This window comes from Coffea arabica, chromosome 2c, assembly GCF_036785885.1.
Source record: "Coffea arabica cultivar ET-39 chromosome 2c, Coffea Arabica ET-39 HiFi, whole genome shotgun sequence".
Lineage (NCBI taxonomy): Eukaryota > Viridiplantae > Streptophyta > Magnoliopsida > Gentianales > Rubiaceae > Coffea > Coffea arabica.
This window is the reverse complement of record NC_092312.1, coordinates 57,956,851-57,983,255: the sequence shown is the minus strand read 5'-3', so window position 1 is coordinate 57,983,255 and position 26,405 is coordinate 57,956,851. Positions and strand designations below refer to the sequence as shown.

Here is a 26,405-nt window from a genome sequence, read left to right as displayed (position 1 = left end):
AGAGGTCACGAATATGCAGAAATATAAGACTCGAAGAAAAGAAAAGAAAATAATAATCATACAAATATACATGACCTAAAAGATGCATCATAACAGATGCGGGGGGCTAAAATTCGTGACTTTAATTTTCCCTTTAATAGAGGGAAAACGAGCGTGCTAAGGCTAAAGAGCCATACTCATCCATATTCCATATTCGAGGGGTATTTCTCTTGTCTAATCAAGCAAATGATCTAACTTCTTTGACAGATTCTTGTTAATTAGCACGAAGGATTCTCCCACTTTAACTTTTCCTTGTGCAGCGGTGTCTAGTGTGAATGGCTCTACAGTGGAATTGTCGCGCCCCATTTTTGATAAATAAATAAAATGGTTTGAAAAATGGATTTTGTGATTGGAAAATGAATCGTGATTTAAAAGAAAAATGGGTCTAGATGGGGGTTTGAAAATGCGACGATTTGACCCAAAATTATAGTTTAAAAAGGGTTTTTTAAAAAAATGGGAGTCGCCACTTGGTAATGAGTTAAGGTGTACCAAGTCACCTAAAAATGAATTTTTTAGGAAAAAATTATAAGAAACCCCTTTTAAACGACTCCTAGTCCACGTAAACCAATGAAAAAGGTTCGGGAGTCACATTTGACGAAGGGGAAGGCAAGGATAAAAATCCAAGGCACCCCTTTGACCTAGCCAAGGCTAGTTGCATGATTTAATCAAAGATTTTCTTGTTTTAACCAAAGAATTTATTACATTTGGATGTACTACGTGAATGCAAACCCTAGACCTAGGGGTATTGGGGGAAATTTCCCTTCAAAGGTTAAGTGGTGCCAATCACATTAATTGTGAAGCCCAATAACGATCCTTTGAAGAAGTCACGAATAATGCAAGTGGGATGCAAATGAAGGGAATGCATGTATGCAATGTGAAGGCATAAATTTGAAAAAGTAATAAAAAACAAAGATGCATAAGTGAAAATGCGCACGTGAGTGGGCAAGGTATGCAATGGTAATATGAAGTACATGTGTGCAAGTGATGATAAAAGTGTTCGTGTGTAAGTGAAGGGATAAAATGTGTACGTGTGCAAAATGGGACAAAAGTGTTAGTGTGCAAGTGAAGGGATAAAAGGTGTACGTGTGCAAATGGGAGGAAAAAATGAAAGTGTAATGATAGGGTGGATGCATGAACCTAGGGAATGCATGCATATTGGGTACTGGGAGACCTAAATCGTGACTCAATTTACCCTTTTGTAGAGAGGATACAAGCGTGCTAAGGCTTAGAAAAAGCCACACTCGTCTATATCCCATATTTAAGGGGACTCTCAAGCAAATGAACCTATACCTAGCATGAAATGCAAAAATCCTAAAATGGAGGGAAAAGGGATTCGAGGGGCATGCAAAATGATAAAACTAAAAAGAATGCATGACATGTAATGAACACGCAAACATGTACTAACGAGGGGAAATCCCTAAGGGTCTAGCGTTGGACTAGCCCATTCTATGAATTCCGACTAGCATTGGACTAGCGGAAACGTACATTCATCCATCACATTCATGCTATGGAAAGCGAGTAGACATGCTAAACACTTATAAACACATAGCACATAACATTTAGCATGCTCGACTAGATGCAAGGCCCTAATAAAGCAAATTAACACATAGCAATTAAACATGCAAGACACATAAGACAATCAAAGCCCTAACTATTACATTTGCTGGCTAGGCACACGTCTTCGATGGGTCTTCATTGAATGCTCCTCCAAGCCCTATCTATTATATTAAGGAGATCCTACTACGATCTAAAAGGGGGAAAGAGAATAAAATAGTTGAATCCCTAACTATTACAAGCCAAGAGGTGTACACATACCCCATAAAGAATAACTTAAATAAAGAGCAAAAATAAATGACATAAATAAAAGGAATTAAAGAAAAGCTAGGAAAGCAAAGTAGACATGCAATTCACTTAGCACATTGGATCACATAGGAGAGATAAACAAAGATAAAAGAAATTATACCTTCCCCTAATGGTAAGCAAATGAAGGAAAATGGCTTCAAAACAATAAAGGGGTCAAGGCATCAATTTAAAAGTAAAGTATAAGCAAAAACATCAAAACCCACCTAATTGCAACTTGAATGAGCACAAAAAAAATGCTTAAAGACCAAGAAAACGGAATAACCCGTTCAATTTCCAAATATAGCATCTACTAAAGACCCAAAACAAGCATTACTCAAACATTCAAGTCCAAATAAATCGTTTAAACACTTCAAAGATCTCAAAAAATAAAGGAAAAGCCAAACAATGATTGAAGTTGCAATGATCTTAGGACTTAATTACAAGATACTAGAACATGCTTGGGCTCTTGTGGAACAAAAAGAAACTTAGAGGGATCAAATTGATTGAATGTTCCAATTACTTGGGCCTTAGTAGAACAAAGGGGAATTTGAGGGGTTGAAATGCAATTTTCGAAAATATTTTGCATGCAAACTTACGTAAAAGAACAAAGGAATTTCGACACCAGTCATCAAAGCGTTGAACAACATCCAGACTTTTCATAGTCCCATCATCTTAAACAGATTCACAATGAACGCATACAAGAGTAACTTCAGCATTTCATGAATCCAACGACTAAAAGCAGGTAAAAGCTATTACCTTTACACTTTTAGGATCCAAACGGGAACTGAGATGATCGATAGTAAGGGTCCTCGTTGAACTGAAAACCTTCTTCTTCTGATGCTGCTGCTCCTTCGTCTTTTCCTTGCTATTTCTCCGTCGATGCTTCACCAGCCACCAACTAGGCTCTCGGTTGTTGTTTCACTCCCCTTACCCTCGAAGTTCCGACTCTCTCCCACTCTCCAAGCCTAAACACTCCCTCCTTCTGTTTCTCTTTTAGTTCCCCTTTCCTGCTTACGGCTCAATTCTCCCAAAAACAGTTTTCCTCCACCTTCAGTCTTTTTTCCTGATTTTTCTCCCTTGCTTAGTTTTTCTTTCCGCTGTTCCTTTCATTCTCTCCAGATTTCCTTTTTTTGTGTTTTTCTGTCTTCCGGATCCTCTCTATCCTCTTTTGAAAACTCTCCCCCTGCGGCTGTCCATCCCTTTTCTATTTATATGGGAGCTCTGCCCTAAAATCTCAGCAATCTCTGCTATATTTGCAGTCAAGGGCTGCCCGAAGCCCTTCCTTGCAAGCTGCAAAAAAACGCAGCTTGCTATCGCGTATTGCCTTTTTTTTTTTTTTTTTTTAAAATAATGTAACAAAATGATAATAAAAGCTAAGTAATAAAATATAACAATTTTACATCAAAATAAACAAACTAAAACAACAAAATTGCCATTTTCAATCTTTTCTTTCATTTTTCATTTTTCTTTTTTTTTTTTTAGTTTCAAGAAAACATTGAATTTAAAAGACTAAATCATATTTTTTTGAATGCTTTTCTTTTTCTTTTTTTCCTTTTTCAAGAAATTCCATGATAAAACTTAAAAATAAAAATAAAACTAGAAACTAAAAACTAAAAAAGCGAATAAAACTAACACTATACAAATAAAAAACTAAAAATAAAAAAAAGACATGAAATTACACCAAAAATTTGGTGTCTACAGTTTGCCCCTCTTTGTCTGAGTTTTGAAAAACTTGAGACAAAGAAGTAGACACCAAATACTTACCTGTCTCTTCTATCTACTTCTGAAAATAAAACAAACAAGTCAACACTCGGCTGAAATTATTGTACAAAATGATGTAATAACATTGCAGAAAATATGACCGAACTCATGTAGAGTTGCCTACGTATCCCATAACGGGAATCAGGTCAAACGTAGTTCGGATGCAAGTGCATTGACTATATTTGATCTTTGCAAAGTAGAAGAAGTCAAACTCTCAGAACTTCTAAACATGAAATACAAAATGACTGACAGACTAACTATCACTCCAATGATCAAGCAGATGGTCAAAAAAAAAAAAAAGCGGTCAGTGGGATAAAACCCGAGCCTGCCGAGGTCGGAGGGATAAAACCCATGCCCAACGAAAAAAATAAAAGCGGTCAGTGGGATAAAACCCAAGCCTGCCGAGGTCGGAGGGATAAAACCCATGCCCAACGAAACATAAAAGCGGTCAGTGGGATAAAACCCAAGCCTGCCGAGGTCGGAGGGACAAAACCCATGCCCAACGAAACATAAAAGCGGTCAGTGGGATAAAACCCAAGCCTGCCGAGGTCGGAGGGATAAAACCCATGCCCAACGAAACATAAAAGCGGTCAGTGGGATAAAACCCAAGCCTGCCGAGGTCGGAGGGATAAAACCCATGCCCAACGAAACATAAAAGCGGTCAGTTGATCTATTCATATAAACTTTCGTAGGCTTTTGAGAAAACAAATGGTAAACAACTTCCTCTAAAATTGCCCCAGTGTGATGCTTATCGGATTGTCCGACCTGCAAGAAAAGAAATAATGATAGATAATACCGCCATCATTCGATCAACCTCTTCTTCAAGAAAAGTGTAAACATGAGCATTTGGGCTTCTCGTTCGACGAAGTGAGCACTTCAACCCGGCCCTGCAAACCATGTCAAATTCTCATAATATGCAGACCTACGTATCATCTAGTATCTATTCTCTTCGATAAATCATAGGGATTGCCATTTGATAGAACAAAAGAGACAAATGCGACCATGCAACACATGAAAAACATTCTAGTTGCACATAATGATGAAAGATCTTAACAATATAAACACAATCCTCTACTTTTATTGCACAAAAAATCATTTCAAATAAGTAAGCCTGTATACTCAAATTTCGTGTCTGATAAGTCAAAAACTTTGGCTTTCGAACAAAGTGCTACATTTGACCCTTTGGACATCATCTCTTCGGAGTTCCAATACTTGACAACAGAACCACAATGTGAGGAGAAATTCCAATGAACTAAGTCACCAGCTCTTCAAATCCAAACTTACTTTTCCTTATGAAACCCTACCTCAGCGCCCTTTCGGGTTTTCACTAAGGTTGCCCCCGCCCATTATTTTCTTTTCCTGTGTTTCTTTTTCCTTCTTTTTTTTTTTTTTTTTTTAGGTGCCCTTGCGGGTTTTCACCTAGCAAACCAATCTTGTCTATCGCCCATATCAATCTGGAGATGTGTTTTAAGAAATAATGGCATCAGTATAACAATTCTTCCCTTGCAAAATAGGCGAAGATGTTTTTGACATCATGTGCCACTTGATTAGAAATTGTCCTAAAAAGGCAGTATAAAGAACAGAAGTCAGGACTTTTAGGTTTTTGTAATGGGGTCTGGTGGGGTGCTTAGAAAAGATTAAGGCTTGAAAGCGGATTTCAAGTGTGGTTTAAATGATCTGAGATCGCATTTTTCAAATTAACCTTACTAATAATTGCCCCAGTTTATTCTCAATCGAGATCTTCCTCTTTTCATTTTTCTTTTCATTTTCCTTTATAGCTTTTCCTTTTGAATCCTCTCTTTTCTTTTCTCTTCTTTTCCTTTCTTTCTCATTCTTAGCTTTTTCGACTCAAAACTTGCCCCAGTATGGGGTTTGCGATTCTCAGGGGATGCCAAACGAAATAATTTGCTCTGAAGGCTCAAAAGGGACAACTAGGGATAGAATGTTTGATTGGGAAGGAAGAAGCCTGACTTTTAATCTGTTCCTCACATTAACCCTAAAAGGAAGATTTCATTTATCATATAAAGAATTTCTTACACATATCTGAATTGATTGGTTGAGGGAACACTTGCCCATCCATTTCTGCAAGAATGAGCGCTCCTCCGGGCAAAACTTTCTGGACAATAAAAGGGCCTTGCCAATTTGGTGCAAATTTCCCCTTAGCTTCCTCTTGTGCTGGCAAAATGTGTTTCAACACTTTATCTCCTTCTGTGAACACCCGTGGTCTGACCCTCTTATTGTAAGCACGGGCTACCCTTTTTTGATAGCATTGACCATGACAAATGGCATTTAACCTTTTCTCATCGATTAAAGACAACTGCTCATGACGTTGTTGAATCCATTCAGCCTCCTCCAGTTTGGCCTCCATTAAAATACGCAAAGAAGGGATTTCGACTTCGGCTGGTAAAACTGCTTCCATTCCATACATGAGATTGTAGGGAGTCGTCCCAGTAGAAGTCCGAATAACAGTTCTATATGCCATTAACGCATAAGGGAGCTTTTCATGCCAATCACGGTGTCTCTCAATCATCTTACGGATTATTTTCTTCAAGTTCTTATTCGCAGCCTCTACTGCTCCATTCATTTGTGGCCTATAAATAGAGGAGTTTCGATGCTTGATTTTGAACTGTGCGCACAAACCATCCACCATGTCATTGTTGAGATTTTTGGCATTATCAGTGATTAATGTCTCCGGCACTCCGAAACGACAAATGATATTCTTTCTTAGAAAGTCTGTTACCACCTTCTTAGTCACATGTTTATAAGACTCAGCTTCGACCCACTTAGTAAAGTATTCAATTGCCACCAGAATAAACCGATGCCCATTTGAAGCGGGAGGGTCAATGGCTCCAATCACATCCATACCCCACATCGAACATGGCCAAGGAGCAGTCATACTGTGTAATTCTGTAGGGGGAGTGTGCATAACATCTCCATGCAATTGACACTTGATGCATTTCCTAACAAAAACTATACAATCATGCTCCATAGTAAGCCAAAAATATCCAGTCCTCATGATCTTCTTTGCTAATAAATGGCCATTCATATGTGATCCACACACTCCACTATGTACTTCCTTCATCAGGTATTCCGCCTCATCTTCGTCAACACACCTCAGAAGGCCCAAATCCGACGTTCTTCTGTATACTACTTCTCCATTCAAGAAGAATTTAGATGATAATCTACGCAAGAAACTTTTGGCAGTCATATCAGCCCCAGATGGGTAGGATCCTGTTTTGAGAAATTCCTTGATATCATTGTACCAGGGACGGCCATCGGAAGACTTTTCCACAACTAGGCAGTGAGCAGGTTTCCCTTGTAGATGAATCTGGATGGGTTCAATTATTAACTCATCCGGATGTTGGATCATTGAAGATAAAGTGGCCAATGCATCGGCGAAGACATTTCTGACACGGGGAATATGCCGAAACTCCAAACTCCTAAATTTATTGGCTAACTCCAGTAAGTTGCAATGATAGGGCAAGATCTTTGAATCCCGAGTAATCCACTCCTTAAGAGTCTGATGTACAAGCAAATCTGAATCACTGAATACTAGTAAATCCTTAATCTCCATTTCTAATGCCATTTTTAACCCAAAAATGCAAGCTTCATATTCAGCCATGTTGTTAGTACAGGAAAATCGGAGTTTGGCCGAACCAGGGTAATGTTTTCCTTCAGGCGATACTAGAACAGCTCCAATACCGGCCCCGAAGGAATTTGATGCACCGTCAAAGAACAACCTCCACTCCGGGCATTGATCATTCATATCTTCTGCTATACCCACGAACAAGGCCTCCTCATCCGGAAAATAAGTGTGAAGTGGTTGATAGTCATCTTTCAGCGGATTTTCAGCTAAATGGTCGGCCACAGCCTGGCCTTTGATGGCCTTTTGAGTAGTGAAAATAATGTCAAATTCCGAAAGAATCATCTGCCATTTCGCCATACGTCCCGTCGGCATAGGCTTTCCCAACAAATATTTCAAAGGGTCGGAGCGGGAAATAAGGTAAGTAGTATGACTGAGCAAGTAATGTCTCAATTTTTGGACGGCCCAAGCTAGAGCACAGCAACTCCTCTCAAGAAAAGAATAGTTGGCCTCATACGCAGTGAACTTCTTACTAAGGTAATAGATAGCTTGCTCCCTCTTCCCCGATTCGTCATGTTGTCCCAATACACACCCCATAGCTTCGTCCAACACCGATAGATACATGATCAAAGGTCGCCCGGGTTTGGGTGGCACTAAAACCGGGGGGTGCAACAGGTAATCTTTAATTTTATCAAACGCTTGCTGGCATTCCTCATTCCATTGCAAGGACACATTTTTCTTTAATAATTTGAACAAAGGCTCACACGTATGGGTCAATTGGGCAATGAATCTCCCAATAAAATTAATCTTTCCTAAAAAACTCTTCACGTCTTTTTGCGTTCTTGGCACTGGCATCTCACGAATGGCCTTAATCTTTGCCGGATCTATCTCAATACCCTTCTTACTGACAATGAATCCCAATAACTTTCCGGCAGGGGCCCCAAATGCACACTTTGCAGGGTTTAGTTTTAAATCATATTTCCTCAATCTTTCAAATAACCTCCCCAAGTCAATCAAATGATCCTCCGTTCTCTCGGATTTGATAATGATATCGTCCACATAAACCTCCATCTCCTTATGAATCATATCATGAAAAAGGGTGGTCATAGTCCTTTGATAAGTAGCGCCTGCATTTTTTAGTCCAAACGGCATTACTCGGTAACAAAATGTCCCCCATGGCGTGATAAAAGCAGTTTTCTCCCTATCCTCCTCAGCCATTAAGATCTGGTGATATCCAGCAAAACAATCAGCAAATGATTCAATCTCATGCCCTGCGGTATTATCCAAAAGAATATGAATGTTCGGCAATGGAAAATCATCTTTCGGGCTGGCCTTGTTAAGATCCCTGTAATCGACACATACTCGCACTTCTCCACTTTTCTTCGGAACAGGTACAGGGTTTGAAAGCCAAATGGGATAATGAGACACCATAATAATTCTAGCATTGAGCTGTTTCTCGATTTGCTCCTTAATTTTGAGGCTCATGTCCGGCTTAAACTTGCGAGGTTTCTGCTTTACTGGTGGAAAACTTGGATCAGTCGGTAATCGGTGGACCACTATATCTGTTGAAATTCCAGGCATATCATCATAGGACCAGGCAAATACATCTTGAAACATGGTCAAGAACTCAATCATCTCTTTTCTCTGTTTCTTATTCAAATGAATGCTAACTTTTATCTCCTTAACTTCAGTCTCAGTGCCAATATTAACAGCTTCTGTTTCTTCTAAGTTCGGTTTGGATTTCTCCTCATATTGTTCAAAATCCTTTAATAAAGATTCAGATTCTTCCTCGTTATCGCTCTCGTCTTGAATTTCTGATTCCAAAATTTCAAATTCGTGAGAGATATCGAGATTACAATCATCAAATTCCAGAATAGTGATATCCAAAGGGTCAATGTGTTTTATTTCTGGCCATCTGAAAAAAAATGAAATGAGTACAATAGGAAGTAAGTTAAATCCATTTGGGCCATAAACACTGTGCATTTCATTGAAATTCAAAGTAAAGGATAACATCATGACATGCTACTTAACAAGAAAATTAACGCAAGACTTGCATTGGAAAACATTTGATTGAAAACTATTTACAAACTTGAAAGACAAAAGATAAGTAGTATAAACGATTTGTCTCATGTCGACCAAAGGCAATCCCCTAATTTACCGAAATTCCCTGCAGGAGGGAAGAGGATCACGGGTCCAGTTCTTCATTGCTTCAATAGGCACCTCTGGAAATCCTGGGTCCTCCAACGGCTCCCTTTCAGAAATAACCCCCACAAATAGCTCAGATAACCCAACCTCCACTTCCTCGATCGGGTCTACTTCAGATTTGATCACCTCTGATGGGTAAGGAAAAGTACAATACAATGGTGGGACATTCATGATAAGCTGCCTTCCTTCCTTCTCCGCCTTTTTACGATTCATCATTTCTTTCTTATCCCTGGCAGTAGGTTGAAACCCTAATCCGAAAGTATCCTTCTTTCCTTGAAGTTCTATTGGCTCCAAAACTCCCTGCAGGTTGCGCCCGAGGCCCTTGCCCATCTCATATCTTCCTCGAATCATCTCTTTAGCCATCATAACACTAGCTTCTGGCAGATTCATTTCCACCACGGGCTTCTCCTTAGATATCCATCCTACGGAAACAATGTCAGCCACATGGTGAGAAGAAAACAGAGATGTTTTACTATCCTCCTCATTTGGTCCAGAGTTAACAATCATTGTGCAATCATCCTCCGCAAAAACTGTGATCAATTGATCATTCACCACAAATCTCAGCAACTGATGAAGTGAAGAGGGTATAGCGCCCGAGGTGTGAATCCAAGGCCGTCCAAGGAGAATGTTATAAACACTTGAAAAATTCATGACTTGGCACATGACCTGAAACTGGGCAGGTCCGATTTCGATCACTAAATCCACTTCCCCCATTGGTTCACTTTTTGCGCCATCAAATCCTCTCACCACAGTGGTTGACGGCCGCAATTTAGTCTCTTGAAATCCTAACTTAACCAAAGTATTCCAAGGGCAGATATTGAGAGCGGAGCCATTGTCTATCAGAACCTTTGGCAAGAGTTTCCCGTTACAGCGGACTGAGATATACAAAGCTTTGTTGTGTCCAATCCCCTCGGCAGTTAGATCTTCATCAGAAAAAGAAATCCGACTGGAAGCCAAAACATGTTCAACTACATTGGCGAATTTGTCAATTGGAATATTTTTAGGCACTTGAGCCTCAGTTAAGACCTTGACCAGAGCCTCTCGGTGAAGTTCCGAGGTTAAGAGCAGATTTAACATGGAAATTTGAGCGGGCATCTTGTCCAATTGCTCGACTACCTTATACTCACTCTTCTTTAACATCTTAAGGAAATTAAAAGCCTCTTCATCCGTCACTATGGGTTTCGTTGGTGTAGCACCTTCTTTTGCTTTTGAGGACTCATCAACTGCAGGCTCCCCTATGATTCTCCCTGATCTAGTGATGGCATCCACTTCCTTCTTAGGCACCTTCCTCTCTCCAATTAACAGTGTAGGTTCGCTATAATTCCACGGGACCTCTTGTAAATTAAGAACAGGAGTTTGCTCAGGCAATTCAAGTACCACGAGTTCCGAAGGCTCACATTCAAAGGGTATCATTTCCAAAATAAAAGGATCAGTATTCTCTTCAACTTTATAGGCTTCCTCCTCCAATATAAACGGTTCTCCAATGACCCCCATGATCTCGGCCTCGTCTACAATGTACTGTGTAGGGTCCTCAATCCCTTCCTCTATGGTGATAGTTCCCACAGTATCCTTGTGCTGAGGAAAAGGATTGTTGCTAACACTTGGCCCTTGTTCATCTTTCCTTCTCAGAATTATGTCTCCAGCATCAATCATATCTTGAATTTTATGCTTAAGTGCCCAGCAATTGGCCGTCGGATGTCCAGGGGATCCCGAATGATAAGCGCAAAACGATTGAGGATCATAACCAGGGGGAAATCCCCTGGGATAGGTCTTAGGGGGTACCGTACCAATCTTCCCAGCAGCTTTTAATTGCTCATATAACTGGTCAACAGGTCGACCTAGATTGGTAAAGGTTCGGTATGGGGTTGGATTTTGGGTGTCACGGGTTTGTTGGTACTGGTAATTTGGGTTAGGAGATGGAATAGGTCTTGGGTTAAAAGGAGGGCGAGGTCTAATTTGCAAGTTTGGTGGGGAAACATGAAATGGCGTCGATGGTGTGTTTGGATAATTTGGTCGAGGACGGGGGTGGTTGATAGTGGTATTGTAAACAGGGCGTGGGTGTGGTTGATATAAGTAACAAGGTGAGTAGGTGGGATTTTGTTGGTATCTAGGCCGAGAAGAAAAACCCTGGTCCCAGACAAAAGAGGCTTCCTCATCTTTCTTCTTAAATTGAGCCTTTTTACTACTGCCACTCTGACTCTGCATAGCTTCCAACTGTGACTTTAAAGCTGAAACATTAACAATCTTGCCTGCCCTTATAAACTCGTCATACTCTTCCAATTTGTTAACAATTTCAGCAAAGGAACACCCAGTCATACGGAAAATCTCTTCAAAGTAGGGTGGGTCATGAGCTTTAATAAACGTGCGAACAATCTCGTTTTCAGTCATAGGCGGCTCCACTTTGGCGGCCAATTTCCTCCATCTCTTCGCATATGTCTTATGGTCCTCCGATGGCTTCCTCTTGGTCCCCTCCAATGTGGTCCTCGTCGGAGCGAGCTCACAATTATATTCATACTGCCTCACAAAAGCAGTCGATAAATCCATCCAAGATTTCATATCTTCAGGCTTCAAATTGGAATACCAATCCAACGCGTCGCCTTCTAAACTCTCGGGAAATAAGCGTACCGGCAGATTCTCATCGTCTATTGGTCTTCCCAGCTTGTTTGCAAACATCCGAAGGTGGGTTTTGGGATTCCCCGTTCCGTCGTACTTGGTAAATTTGGGTGCTTTGAAACCCACCGGCAACTGCATATCCGGAAACAGGCACAGCTCGTTGTAGTCCAAACCTCCTTGTTTGCTCACACCTTGGCTTTTCCTTATAAACTCCTCGAACCGATCCAATCTCTTTAGTAAATTCTTGTCCACGGGCACGGACGACCCCCCAACTTCAGTTTTCCCTTGAACGGCGGTATCTAGGGTGAATGGTTCAGCGGTGGCGTAATAATGTGGTCCTTGTGGTTCGAAAGGCATGCTCACAGTAATGGGCGGATAATTCTGGGAAATTTGGACTTGAGGAGGATTAGTTTGGATGTGAGGTGCATATGTAGGTGGTGGGCCATGAGTGGGATAAGTAAAGGTTTCTTCGGGTGGATTCATAGCTTGTGAAGAAACCGAGATTTGAGCATATGGTAAGAGTATTGGTTCAGATTGGCCCGGGGGTAAGGGTGCATGTTGCTGCTCACCGCTAGCGCCACTAGCTACCAATTGATCGATTACATGCCGTTGGGCCATCATTTCAACACTTAGCTCATTAAACCGGTTGAGAACCTCGCTCAGCTGAGCTCCCAGATTTGCCAAATCAGTTGATGATGTTGCGGGCCTTTCAGATGATTCCGGATGGGTACTCATGTTTACACTTTCCCTCGAAGCTCGGCTACGCGATCGGGTGATAATGGGGCTTCTTCGGGTAGCTATATTTAAATATTACCTGGAGACGTAGGAAAACCCTTATTAGATGCCCTTCTTGATTGACTGTTGCCAAAAAAAGAAGAAAAAATAAAAGAAAAAAAGACAGGAGTTAGTAAAAAGTAAAATAATTCGGATGCATGTCCTATTGGGGAGCCCTTTTTTGTGCCAAGGGTAGGCCTAGCATGATGCAAGCCTTCGGGGTAAATCCCATTTTTCAAACCTGTAAGTGAATATAAAAACAGGAATTCTCATTAATCATGGATAAGCTTAATCCTTCTTTACAATTTCATTGATGGTTCGACTGACCATTCTTACAAAGTCTTCATGTCTAGCTAGTTTAGTGTGTTGGGACTCCCTAGAACTCCCGATACTAAGTTTCCGAATTTCATCTTGGATTTTGCCAAATGCACTCAATGCCTTTTCCAAGTTCTCGGTCTTTTTGGCCTCTTTCTTCAATTGTGAGCGGGCGTCTTCCAATGCTTGATCGGCTACCATGATCTGCAACTGACGATTCTCCAACTCTTTCCTCAACTTTTCATTCTGCTCCTCAAGACTAAGGGAGACCAACGATGCCCTTTCTCTTCCTTGTTCCATTATTGATTTGATCCATTCGTTGTACTCTAAGACGACCTTAGGCTCTACTTTATTCACTTGGTCCAAATGCAGGTTGTCCAGACTACACAGATTCCCCCAAGCTTCCAGCACCATAGTCTGGCATTCGGTGACTGTATTGAGTTCGATGCTCCCCATCCTTTGTATGGTCGGCACTCGCTGCGGATACCCAAACTGTCTCATAACTCGTTGTGGCACATACACAATCAATCCACCGGTGCTTGCTAACGGGATAAAATCAAGTTGTGTTGTCCTGAAAGCTGGATCCCTTACTTTCGTCCAATCAAGAACCCATTGTATCTTATCCGAAGTCAAAGCATTGAATTCCTGAATAAACAAACTCGGAGACTCTATTCGATAGTATTTTCTAACCCTCTCTCGGTGCGACTCAACCCAATTTGCTGTTGGAAGGCATGATCCCAACGGATTCAGTGTTCTTTTTGACAGATGCTCCATCACCCATATTTGAAGTACCAGGTTGGATGCATAGAAAAACCCTCTCTTCTTTCGGCACTCAGTAACAGCGGCGAAAATGTCAGCAATGATAACGGGTACTAAGGTAGGAGTTTTTCCTCTAATTCCCAAAAACACACTCTGAACCATGTTGACCGTTGAAAACGTAACTTTCCCATGCTTTTTCGGAAACAGGAGTAGATTAATCAGAGTTATCCCAAAAGCTAGTACTCGTTTCTCTTCCCACTGTTCTCTACTAACGAAAAAGTCCTCGTGGTGATGATCATAGGATTCCTTTTCCCCGAATCGCTTGTATAAGAACTCCAGCGGGCATGATCTTACGTCTGGGTGTTGACTCATGCTAAACTGTTTCAACCCTAAGAACTTACAAAATTGTTCTCTGGTGCCATTCATTGGGTATACCATAGGGTGACCTTTCCCAGGCACTTGTAACAATCCTTCTATCTCCTCCAGGGTTAGTGTTAATTCGCACTCTCCAAATCGGAAAACAGAGCTGTCTGGATCCCAGAACTCGAGCAAAGCTTGGACAATGGCTACATTCGGAGTTATGTTCAAGAGACTAGGTAAATGTCCTATACACGGGAAAAGTCTGTTCACTTCATGTGCCATATTGTTCTTCCAATCTACTAGCTCACGAGGTATCTGATTGAGCATTCTACACGGAGCCATCTGGGGAAGAAATTCACTTTAGTACCTTACCTCGGGATTTTACCCTTTAGGTAATACAGAAATAGTAAACGTGTAAGTCCCGTTGGATTAAATATCCGAGACATGTGGCGGCTTATTCCTAAACACGGGATTCCCTACGTGGCATTCCCTTTCTATGGTTTATGCGTGATGTCAGTTATTTAAAGCAGTAAAATATGCAACAAATATGGCCTAAAGGGCATAAATAATGCATCGGGGGGAAGAGGTCTAAAAAATGAAATGTAGTTATTGAAAATTAAGTGTAATGACTGAAATTAAACATGTGAGCTATCTAGCGGGTAAGTCACTAAAAGAGTGCCAAAGAGGCCTCTTACTACTATGGCACATAAATGCAAGCCAAGAAAACACAAGAATAGTTAGTACAATTGATAGTACACGTAACATATTGGGAGTAATTAAGAAAGAAAAAGAAGTACAATAAAGCAAGTAAAAGGGGTGGAACCCCTTCCCTCGTGCCTAATGTGCTTAAAAAAGGTGAGGCCGACTCTACCCTAGGCGAGTCTAATATGGATGCATGAGGCTGGGGCTCACTAATGCAACTAGACTCGATAAGTCTCGGCTCCCAAGCCTTCAGACCTAAAGGCGAAGGGTCATCACTCCCAGGGCCTTTGATCGGTGGCTCGAGTGATCCCTTAGGTAGCGCTATGGGCGCAGAGCACACCAGCCGCCTACCCAAAGCGATCGATCCTAATCCTACAAGGCGGTGTGGGAAACGCCCACGAAAATAAAATAAAATGGAGATAACAATAAATAAACGTGCACGTATGAAGTGCTCCCTATTTTGAGGGAAAGGGGTTGAGAACGACGCGAGGCTCAAAAGGTGACACACACCCCCCCAAATGCAATGCACTCGTCTATATCCCATATTTAAGGGGACTCTCAAGCAAATGAACCTATACCTAGCATGAAATGCAAAAATCCTAAAATGGAGGGAAAAGGGATTCGAGGGGCATGCAAAATGATAAAACTAAAAAGAATGCATGACATGTAATGAACACGCAAACATGTACTAACGAGGGGAAATCCCTAAGGGTCTAGCGTTGGACTAGCCCATTCTATGAATTCCGACTAGCATTGGACTAGCGGAAACGTACATTCATCCATCACATTCATGCTATGGAAAGCGAGTAGACATGCTAAACACTTATAAACACATAGCACATAACATTTAGCATGCTCGACTAGATGCAAGGCCCTAATAAAGCAAATTAACACATAGCAATTAAACATGCAAGACACATAAGACAATCAAAGCCCTAACTATTACATTTGCTGGCTAGGCACACGTCTTCGATGGGTCTTCATTGAATGCTCCTCCAAGCCCTATCTATTATATTAAGGAGATCCTACTACGATCTAAAAGGGGGAAAGAGAATAAAATAGTTGAATCCCTAACTATTACAAGCCAAGAGGTGTACACATACCCCATAAAGAATAACTTAAATAAAGAGCAAAAATAAATGACATAAATAAAAGGAATTAAAGAAAAGCTAGGAAAGCAAAGTAGACATGCAATTCACTTAGCACATTGGATCACATAGGAGAGATAAACAAAGATAAAAGAAATTATACCTTCCCCTAATGGTAAGCAAATGAAGGAAAATGGCTTCAAAACAATAAAGGGGTCAAGGCATCAATTTAAAAGTAAAGTATAAGCAAAAACATCAAAACCCACCTAATTGCAACTTGAATGAGCACAAAAAAAATGCTTAAAGACCAAGAAAACGGAATAACCCGTTCAATTTCCAAATATAGCATCTACTAAAGACCCAAAACAAGCATTACTCAAACATTCAAGTCCAAATAAATCGTTTAAACACTTCAAAGATCTCAAAAAATAAAGGAAAAGCCAAACAATGATTGAAGTTGCAATGATCTTAGGACTTAATTACAAGATACTAGAACATGCTTGGGCTCTTGTGGAACAAAAAGAAACTTAGAGGGATCAAATTGATTGAATGTTCCAATTACTTGGGCCTTAGTAGAACAAAGGGGAATTTGAGGGGTTGAAATGCAATTTTCGAAAATATTTTGCATGCAAACTTACGTAAAAGAACAAATTCTGCAACTAAAGCTTCTATACTGAAATGAATGTCTGCTGCATTTTCGTTTTCAACCATAGATCCCACAAACTAAAACAAGTTTTGATCAAACTCCCTCAAACCAAAGTCTTAACTCGGGATTAAGCAACTCCACACACAACTTTGATATTCAAACCAGCAAAAACATATGAAGAAATCAGCAAACATTGAAGAGCGAAGTCTGCTGCATTTTATTTCCAAGCTTGCAACAATTTTCAGCAAAGTGTTCAACCATAGCTCAAAGATTTCAGCCTTTAAACATACAAACTCAACACCAAAAATCCCATTTCTTCACCCTTGACATCAGATTGAACTAGCAAAGGGTGACCAAACCCAGTTTTAGTAGGCTGCTAACAAGATAAAAACATGAAATGCAGCTTTTCTTTTTTTGATTTTTACCCCAACTTAGACAGGTTTACATGCCAATATGTGAGAAGCTCTAACTAACATTCAAACCAGAAATGCCGAGCTTCAAACTCATTGTCATTATCATCTAATTCTCATAAAACCTGATCGAAACAGCCATCTATAAAATGCATCAAAAGAAAAGGTGAAACCTGCGGTAATCTAAGGAAAAGGAAAAGGGCTGCATGCGCTGCTATGAAATTTCCCGAAACACATTTCTAACTACAGATGTTATTCATGGTATATCATTCAAATATAGATAACCAAGACAAACAAAGTTAATTGAGTCACAGCTTCAACAAAAACAAAGAAAAAGGGCCGACATGTCCGAATTGCTGCAATCAAGTCAAAAAGATTCAAACTTGTTGCAGTAAGTTCTTAACCTATGGACCCAAAAACAAGAACCAAATTCACATAAGGAATTTCGACACCAGTCATCAAAGCGTTGAACAACATCCAGACTTTTCATAGTCCCATCATCTTAAACAGATTCACAATGAACGCATACAAGAGTAACTTCAGCATTTCATGAATCCAACGACTAAAAGCAGGTAAAAGCTATTACCTTTACACTTTTAGGATCCAAACGGGAACTGAGATGATCGATAGTAAGGGTCCTCGTTGAACTGAAAACCTTCTTCTTCTGATGCTGCTGCTCCTTCGTCTTTTCCTTGCTATTTCTCCGTCGATGCTTCACCAGCCACCAACTAGGCTCTCGGTTGTTGTTTCACTCCCCTTACCCTCGAAGTTCCGACTCTCTCCCACTCTCCAAGCCTAAACACTCCCTCCTTCTGTTTCTCTTTTAGTTCCCCTTTCCTGCTTACGGCTCAATTCTCCCAAAAACAGTTTTCCTCCACCTTCAGTCTTTTTTCCTGATTTTTCTCCCTTGCTTAGTTTTTCTTTCCGCTGTTCCTTTCATTCTCTCCAGATTTCCTTTTTTTGTGTTTTTCTGTCTTCCGGATCCTCTCTATCCTCTTTTGAAAACTCTCCTCCTGCGGCTGTCCATCCCTTTTCTATTTATATGGGAGCTCTGCCCTAAAATCTCAGCAATCTCTGCTATATTTGCAGTCAAGGGCTGCCCGAAGCCCTTCCTTGCAAGCTGCAAAAAAACGCAGCTTGCTATCGCGTATTGCCTTTTTTTTTTTTTTTTTAAATAATGTAACAAAATGATAATAAAAGCTAAGTAATAAAATATAACAATTTTACATCAAAATAAACAAACTAAAACAACAAAATTGCCATTTTCAATCTTTTCTTTCATTTTTCATTTTTCTTTTTTTTTTTTTAGTTTCAAGAAAACATTGAATTTAAAAGACTAAATCATATTTTTTTGAATGCTTTTCTTTTTCTTTTTTTCCTTTTTCAAGAAATTCCATGATAAAAACTTAAAAATAAAAATAAAACTAAAAACTAAAAACTAAAAAAACGAATAAAACTAACACTATACAAATAAAAAACTAAAAATAAAAAAAAGACATGAAATTACACCAAAAATTTGGTGTCTACAGGAATAATATGGTCCTTGAGCTTCAAATGGCATGTTTAGACTAACAGGTAGATAATTTGGAGGAATTTGAGGGTGAAGAGGATTGGTTTGGATATTGGATGTATAGGTATGTGGGAGGCCATAAATGGGATAGGTGAAAGGTTCCTTAGGTGGATTTATGAAATGTGGAGGAAAAGAGGTTTGAGTATAGGGTAGGGGTAGTGGTTCAGGTTCAGGTTGGCTAGCAGGTAAGAGATCTTGTTGGACACTGCTGCTGCTGCCAGCAACCAACTGATCAATCACGCACCGTTGTGCGGTCATCTCCATACTTAAGTCATTGAATTTGTTTAATACTTTGCTCAGTTGAGCTCCCAGATTTTCAAGGTCGGCTGTTGGCGTCGTTGCAAACCTATCGGATGATTTAGGATGTGTACTCATGTTTACACTATTTCTCAAAGCTCGGCTACGTGATCGTGTAATGATGGGGTTTCTTCGTGTAGCTATGTTTACAATTACCTGAAAATTTAGGAAAAATCCTATTTAAATTCCCTTTTTGATTAATTGCTGACAAAAAGAAAGAAAAGAAAAAGACAGGAGTTAGTAAAAATTAAAGTAATTCAGATGCATGTCCTATTGGAGAGCCCTTTTATGCAAAGGGTTGGTCTAGAATGAGAATGCAATCCTCTAAGGTAGGCACTATACAATACCTGACGAATCCAATCAACTTATTGATACTCGAGTGAAGAGCAATTTAAAAAATTTTGCCAATTGGAGCGACAAGAGACATTTGTTCTAACAAAATGAGAACAAAACCATAAAGTGATGTGTGAAAGAGCCTACTCTTGAAAAGATTGCAATGTCTCGACTAATTATTCAGTGAACCTTAGATCGAAACTTTAAAAGAGAATAAACGGGTCAAATGGATCGGATGAAATTGATGATTTATTCAAAAATTGACTGGATCACCCTGAAAATGGGCAAACTGGTCAGATTGATTGAACAAAATTGATAATTTATTCAAAATTGGCTGAATCACACTAAAAATGGGTAAATTGGTCAAATGGATTGAAATGAAATTGACGATTTATTCAAGATTGATCGGATCACCCTAAAAATGAACAAATTGATAAAATGGATTAGATGAAATTAATGGTTTATTCCAAAATTGACTAGATTGTCCTAACAATGGATAAACTGGTCAAATGAATTAAATGAAATTGATGATTTATTAAAAAAATGATTGGGTTGTACTAAAAATGAATAAATGGGTCAAATGAATTGGATGGAGTTGACAGTTTATTCAAAATTGATTGGATTGCCAACCAATTCGTAGTTTGAAATTTTATTGCAATGCATTAGTCTATAAGCCTTCTAAAATCATGATTTGGCCTCGATATATTTATTATCTCAACAATGAGGAATTATTTGTGAATTTCTTCAATTTAATGTCCTTTACGCAAGGGATTTTTACCAATTCTGATAAAATGGCCCAAAAATGATTGTTAGATGCTCATATTCTAATGTGCAAAAGTGGATCTATTATCATGGACAAGATCATATTCTACCTTACCTTGTGTACTACCCCTTTGGATGATACAAAAAATGTAAACGTGCAAGTTTCATTGGATTATATATCCGAGACACAGGGTGGTTTATTCCTAACATGGGATTCCCTATGCGGCATTCCCTCCTAAGATTTATGCATGATGCCAATTTATCGAAGCAATTAAATATGCAATTTGAAATGAAAACATGACCTAAGGGACCCTTCGTATGCTAGGGTGGGTCTAAAATGATATGCACTTATTAACCTACAAATGCAATACATTGAAATTTAAACGTGCAATAATCTATCTAAGAGGGTAGGTCCTAGAAGAGTAACATGCCAGATCTCTTATTTTCTAACGTTTGTAAATGCAAAAGACGAGAAAACAAGGAAATGTTAGTTCAACACATAACACGTTGGGACAATTAGATGATATAAAAATCAAAAAGAGAAATAAGGAAAGAGGATTGGAATCCCTCCCTTCGTGCCTAGTGTTCCTATTCGGGTAAGGTTGACTCCATCCTAGGCGATTTCTAATATGGATGCATGAGGTTGGACTTACTAATGCATCTAGACTCGATAAAGTTTCAGGTCCCCAAACCTTCAGACCAAAGGCGAAGGGTCATGAATCCCAATGTTTAAGAGTCGGTGGTTCAAGTGATTCCTCGGACATTGCTACGCGCACGTCGTGCCACAGCCACATGTCCAAATGGATCAATTCTAATCCTAATCGGGTGGAGTGGTGTAACAACCACTAAAAGTAAAAAGAAATGAGGGGTTATAAAGTAAAGCGTATGCACGTATGAAGTGCTCCTTTTGAAGGGAGGAATTAAATACCATAAAATGCGGGCGAAGGTTGTAGGGTGGCTATCCCCCCTCCCAAGATGCAAGTGCAATATATACACATAAGTGAATGAAATAAAACACTTTATTCATCACATACACGGATATCGAGAAGATTGTGCATGTTAAATGCAAGAAAACCCTAAAAAGGAGGAAAAAGGAAAAGAAAAAAGAAAAAAGAAAAATGCAACCTAAAACTTCCAAGTGTGATATATAAAAGAGGTTAGAAAAAGAAAAGGATTGCTTAAATCAGATGCTCGGACTCTCTAACGTCCCCAGTGGAGTCGCCAAGCTGTCGCGCCCCATTTTTTGAATAAAAAATAATAATAATTACTGGTTTATAAAAATGGATTTTTGATTTATTTTGATTAAAAATGAATTTTCAATTTTTAGTGAATATGAAAAAGAAACAGGCCTAAAATGGGACTTAAAGTGCGACGATTTTGGCTCAAAAATAATAGTTTAAAAGGAATTTTTATTAAAAAATAGGAGTCGCCACTTGATATTGAATTAAGGTGTACCAAGTCACCTAAAATGAATTTTAAATAAAAAAAAGTAGAGAAAACCCTCTTTAAACGACTCCAAGTCTGCAAAAATCAAGCAAAAAGGGGTCGGGAGTCACAATTAAAGAAAGGGAAGGCAAGGATACAATTCAAGGCACCCTTTCAACCTAATAAAGGCTAGTTGCATGATTTAGTCAAAAAATTTCTTATTTTAACCTAAAAATTTTATCACATTTGGATGTTACTATATGAATGCAAACCTAGATCGGAAGAGTCCATATGTCTCTTCAAACCTTGATTGGTGCAAATCGCATTATTTGCGATGCCTAAAAGTGATTTTTTGAAGAGGTCACGAATATGCAAAAATATGAGACTTGAAGAAAAGAAAAGAAAATAATAATTATACAAATATACAGACCTAAAGGAATGCATCATAATGGGTGCGGGGGGCTAAAATTCCTGACTTTAATTTTTCCTTTAATAGAGGGAATACGAGCGTGCTAAGACAAAGAGTCATACTCGTCCATATCCCATATTCAAGGGGTATTTCTCCTATCTAATCAAGCATATTATCTAACTTAATTTTAATTTTCTTAAATAAAATGCAAGTCTATATGTTATGTTTCACATATAGGGATAAGGGATATATATATAGGGGAAATATGGGATAAGAGATATACATATAGGAGAAATATTGGATAAGGGAAATATATATATAGGGAAAATATGGGATAAGGGATATACATATGGAAATATCATGCAAAAGTGATAAGGATCCTTAAAAGTGGAAATGAAATGTAGTGTTTTGTCACATAAACATGATCTAATTAGTGGATGGTCCCTAAGGGTCTAGCGTTGGACTAACCCATGTCTATAGATTCTCACTAGTATTGAACTAGTGAGAAATCGAAAAAGAGGGCCACACCTAACGTTGGACTAGTGTAGAATCGGAAAAAGTGCCACAACTAGAGTTGGACTAGTGTGGTGACATCATGCATTTATTATAATCAAATAAATCATATAAAGCAAATAAACACATAAAACACATAAAACACATAGCATATAAGTATGATATCTAAATGCAAGACCCTAGAAAAATTTGTAAACACGTAAACATACAGGCATGCAAAACACACAAAACAAATAAAGCAAATAAAGACCTAACTATCACATTGGGGCCCTAACTACAATCTAAAGGGGGAAGGAATAAAATAAATACCTAACTATTACATCTTGGCATTTAAATGCCTCTCAAATAACCAAAATTAAATTAAAATAAATATACAAAATTTAAATAAACAAAGTTAATAAAGAAATAAATGAAATAATAAAAAACATTCAAACAAGCATGCAATTACACACATAAAATCACATAGTAGCACATAGGATCAAGTAAAATCAAAATAAAGGAGTAGAGTGTACCTCCCTTGAATTGGTGACTTAAAGAAATGAAAATTTTCTTATTTACCCTCCAAAACAAAGAAAAGGGTCAAGACACCACTTTAATTAACAAATAATCATAAGAGATGGAAATAAATATGAAATTGAATAATTAAAGTATTTAAATGCAAGTAAACAACCTATACTCAAGAAGTTCAAAACAAGTGAGGACTTAATTGGAAGAATTAAAGAAGTTTGAGGGGTCAAATTATGATTATTACAAATATTAAGGGTCTAAAATAAAATTAAGGGTTTAAGATGGAGCATGCCAAAACCAAATGCTTAACTTCACAAAAATGAATGAAAATCCATTTGCTATAATTAAACAACAAAATTACCCAAAAAATTTACTAAAATCCAAATCAAAAACTATAAATCGATAAAAAATTATTAAATCTCAAATTTCATCCTTAAACTCATGAATAATCTGTCCAAAAATCACATTAGAGCATACCAAAGAAAAATAACATTTTAAAAGGATAAAATTGATTGACTTTCCAATTTTTTGGGCCATAGTAGCATTATGGGGAACTTTAGGGGCTGAAGTGAAATTTTCAGAACTTTTTGCATGCAAGCTTCGAAGAACAATTTCTGCAACTGGAAGCTTTTATCTTCTGCGCTAGTTTCTTCCTCATTCAATTTTGCAGCCTATTCAACTGAGGTATCTTATGCAATCTCAAACCAAGCCAGCAAACTCATTAACCCAACCCATTAATCTTCAAAACACTTTGATTAACACACCACAATATGCAGGGGACAAGTCATTGAAGATCAAGGAAAGGATGACACAATCGGCTTCTGATGAAACCAATAATGGTACCCTCAAAATCTAAGAGTTTTCCAACCACATGACCCAAAACACCTTGGTGCAGATCATAGACATTCTTTCTGATGAAATAAAATACAATAATCACAGTAAGGGGCATTATGATTGCAATGATCGGGGCAGCCCAGAGAGGGATAGTATTATCTTTCAATGGGTATTTGAGATCTGTCATCATATCAGCACCAACAAAACGATGGGATGGCTCTGTCACATTTGACCCTATCTCTATCGCCACCAGCAGCAAAAGAATAAGCCAGTCACGCATGTGAAACCTAGCTACTTGAGCTCCATGGGTTCGAATTGTTTGAGCACCCAACTGAATTTCTGGCATCTTTCACTCAAAAAAATGCTACAAAATGTCACCGTTTGCTTGTGCTCGAGGCAGAAAGCCAGTGCGTGACTGTGTGATTTTTGAAACGCTTCACTACTGAGTACTGAGTTGAGAGAAAGATAGCTTTGAACTTTTTTTTTCTTTGATTTTTGTTTGTTTTGGATAAGGAGAGAGTATTAATTTAGTAAAGTTAAAAACAAAAAAAAAAAACAGAAATAATCAATTTCTACTGCGGAAGCTGCGGCCAGGGGGTTTCTTCAATTGTTCTTCTCTAGTCAAAAGGTAAAGAAGGATGTCCAGTTGATGGAAAACAACTCTAGCTGGGTTTTACTCACAGGCTTTACTCACGAGTTTACTCACAAATGGAAAACAAAATCACGACATAAAGCCATAGTTCAAGTTCCCCTCCCCAACAGAGCCACAAATGGCAGCCAATATAGAAGGAAGAAAGCCGACAAGAAGCATTGCAACAAGAGTTCCAACTTTCTGATGCAGATTCAACACCATATGCGTGGAAAAAAAAGAAGAAAGAGACTACCTTTTTGCACCTTAAAAGGTAGAAAGAAGATTGAAACCAGGAGTGAGTCCCAAAACGTGAGAAATTGCAGAAGCAGAAAAACCCAGTTTTGCTGCAAAAGCTGCTCAAGAACTGATGGGTCTGCATTTTTGAGCCCAGATTTGACGAACTTATAGGCTTTTAATCTGAAATTTCCCAACACAAGAACTCTTCACCTACATCTATGGTGTATCCAGAACTCCAGAACAGATCTAAAAGAGGTCAACAAGGAGAAAAAAATGGTATCTGAACCCAGTCACTCCTCCAACCCTGGCTCCCATGAAGCTCCTTTTCTGGTTTTTCCTCCCTCTGATCTCCTTTTTTTTTTTCCTTTCTTTTGTTTTTTCTCTTTCTTTTGTTCCTCAGCCACCTCCCTCTCTCAATCTCCTCTCCTCTCTCGGTCTTTTTCTTTTCCTTTCCCTTCCTTTTGCCCCCGCAGCTCCTTTTTCTTGCTTCCTTTCTCAGCTGAAAATCCTTTTCTTTTCACGGCCCCTCCCCTTTTCTTCTTTTCTCAGTTTTTCTTACTTTCTTCCTTCCCCCACTCCCCCAGATTCTCCCTTTCTTTTTAACTCTTGGTCGCAGCCCCCTTTTCTTTTTCCTTCCCTGTTTTTTCCTCTTGTTCAGCCCGTAGCTTCTTTCTTTTTTCTTTGCTTGGTTCCTCCTCCCTTTTTCCCCCGTAGCTTCCCCTGTTTTCCCTTTTTCTTTTGTTTGTTTTTTCTTCAAATTTTCCTAGGCTTCCGAGTGTCCTAGCCACCTATCCTCTAGATGTTGTGGTGTCAAAAGAAAAATAGAGACACTTATCTCATTTGCCTACACTCCACCTAACTATTGTGTATGGCCTCCACCTATCTTCTTTTATTTATTTATTTTTTGGTTTTCTTTCAAAATCAATTTAAGTAAACAAAAATGTTAATTCCTAATTGAAATTGCATTGCAAAATTTTCATTTATTTCAAAGAAATTGAATCTTAAAAGGATTAAAAACAAATTTTTTTGAATTTTTGTGAGAATTTTCCTTTTCAGAAATTTAAAGCAAAAATATCTTCAAAAAGAAAAATGATGAATCTAATTTATAAAAATAAGCAAAAATAAACACTAACTATCATTTTGCAAACTTAGTCAACTAAAATAAAATAAAATAAGAATAAATAATAAATAATAATAAAAATAAAGATAAAATTGAATTAAAAAAATTGAAATTTTGGTGTATACAGTGGGCATTAACTCATGCGGCAATTGGGTTTTCAAGTTGTTAGGTCAGCTCTCCCTAGATGTTAGAAGAGAGATCACTCTGGAACGGCTAGGTATCCCTGCTAGTAGGATTGACTAGTGCTCGTCAGGAGTAGTGCAGTAACTCATGGAGGTTTTAATGATCCAATCATCAATTGAGTGAAACCAAAAGCTATTTGGATAATTCTTGATGATTTCAAGTGAATGTAAAGTGCAAAAAGATCAAAAGATGAAATGAAATCAAGTTCAAGAGTGAGAAGGATTGGTAGCCCTGACACATGTTACTATTTCAGCTATAGCTTGAGTTACAAGTGTCAGATTGTAATGATTTTTGAAACATTTTAAAGGTAAGATGTAGAGCTACATTTCTTGTGGAAACATCTAAATCTAGTTCATATGTTTTCATGGTCAAAGAACTGAAATTTGACTAGTGCTCGTCAGGAGTAGTGCAGTAACTCATGGAGGTTTTAATGATCCAATCATCAATTGAGTGAAACCAAAAGCTATTTGGATAATTCTTGATGATT

At 38.6% G+C, this 26,405-nt stretch overlaps 3 protein-coding genes across 3 annotated transcripts; all 3 read right to left on the bottom strand.

Annotated features, from left to right (window-relative positions):
* Positions 1–5,659: 5,659 nt before the first annotated feature.
* On the bottom strand, positions 5,660–12,778 carry LOC113724441 (uncharacterized). The gene is made up of 2 exons (XM_072077045.1): positions 9,415–12,778; positions 5,660–9,039 (listed from the first exon to the last, which is right to left on the bottom strand). Exons 1-2 carry the CDS (start codon positions 12,776–12,778, stop codon positions 5,660–5,662), a joined length of 6,744 nt encoding a protein of 2,247 aa, XP_071933146.1.
* A 287-nt stretch (positions 12,779–13,065) lies between these two features.
* Positions 13,066–25,368, bottom strand: LOC113723433 (uncharacterized). Its single transcript, XM_027246518.2, has 3 exons — positions 24,632–25,368; positions 17,684–19,120; positions 13,066–14,593 (listed from the first exon to the last, which is right to left on the bottom strand). Exon 3 carries the CDS (start codon positions 14,591–14,593, stop codon positions 13,106–13,108), a length of 1,488 nt encoding a protein of 495 aa, XP_027102319.2. The 5' UTR covers positions 17,684–19,120; positions 24,632–25,368; the 3' UTR covers positions 13,066–13,105.
* On the bottom strand, positions 23,698–24,093 carry LOC140035709 (lipid phosphate phosphatase 2-like). Its single transcript, XM_072077044.1, has one exon. The coding sequence runs from the start codon at positions 24,091–24,093 to the stop codon at positions 23,698–23,700; it is 396 nt and encodes a 131-aa protein (XP_071933145.1).
* Positions 25,369–26,405: the final 1,037 nt, after the last annotated feature.

Coding starts and splice junctions, on each gene's coding strand:
- LOC113724441 (XM_072077045.1), bottom strand. CDS start 12,778: ATGAGTACCCATCCGGAATCATCTGAAAGGCCCGCAACATCATCAACT. Junction 9,040..9,414: donor AGCAATGAAGAACTGGACCC/GTGATCCTCTTC, acceptor TTTTGGAATCAG/AAATTCAAGACGAGAGCGAT.
- LOC140035709 (XM_072077044.1), bottom strand. CDS start 24,093: ATGCCAGAAATTCAGTTGGGTGCTCAAACAATTCGAACCCATGGAGCT.
- LOC113723433 (XM_027246518.2), bottom strand. CDS start 14,593: ATGGCTCCGTGTAGAATGCTCAATCAGATACCTCGTGAGCTAGTAGAT.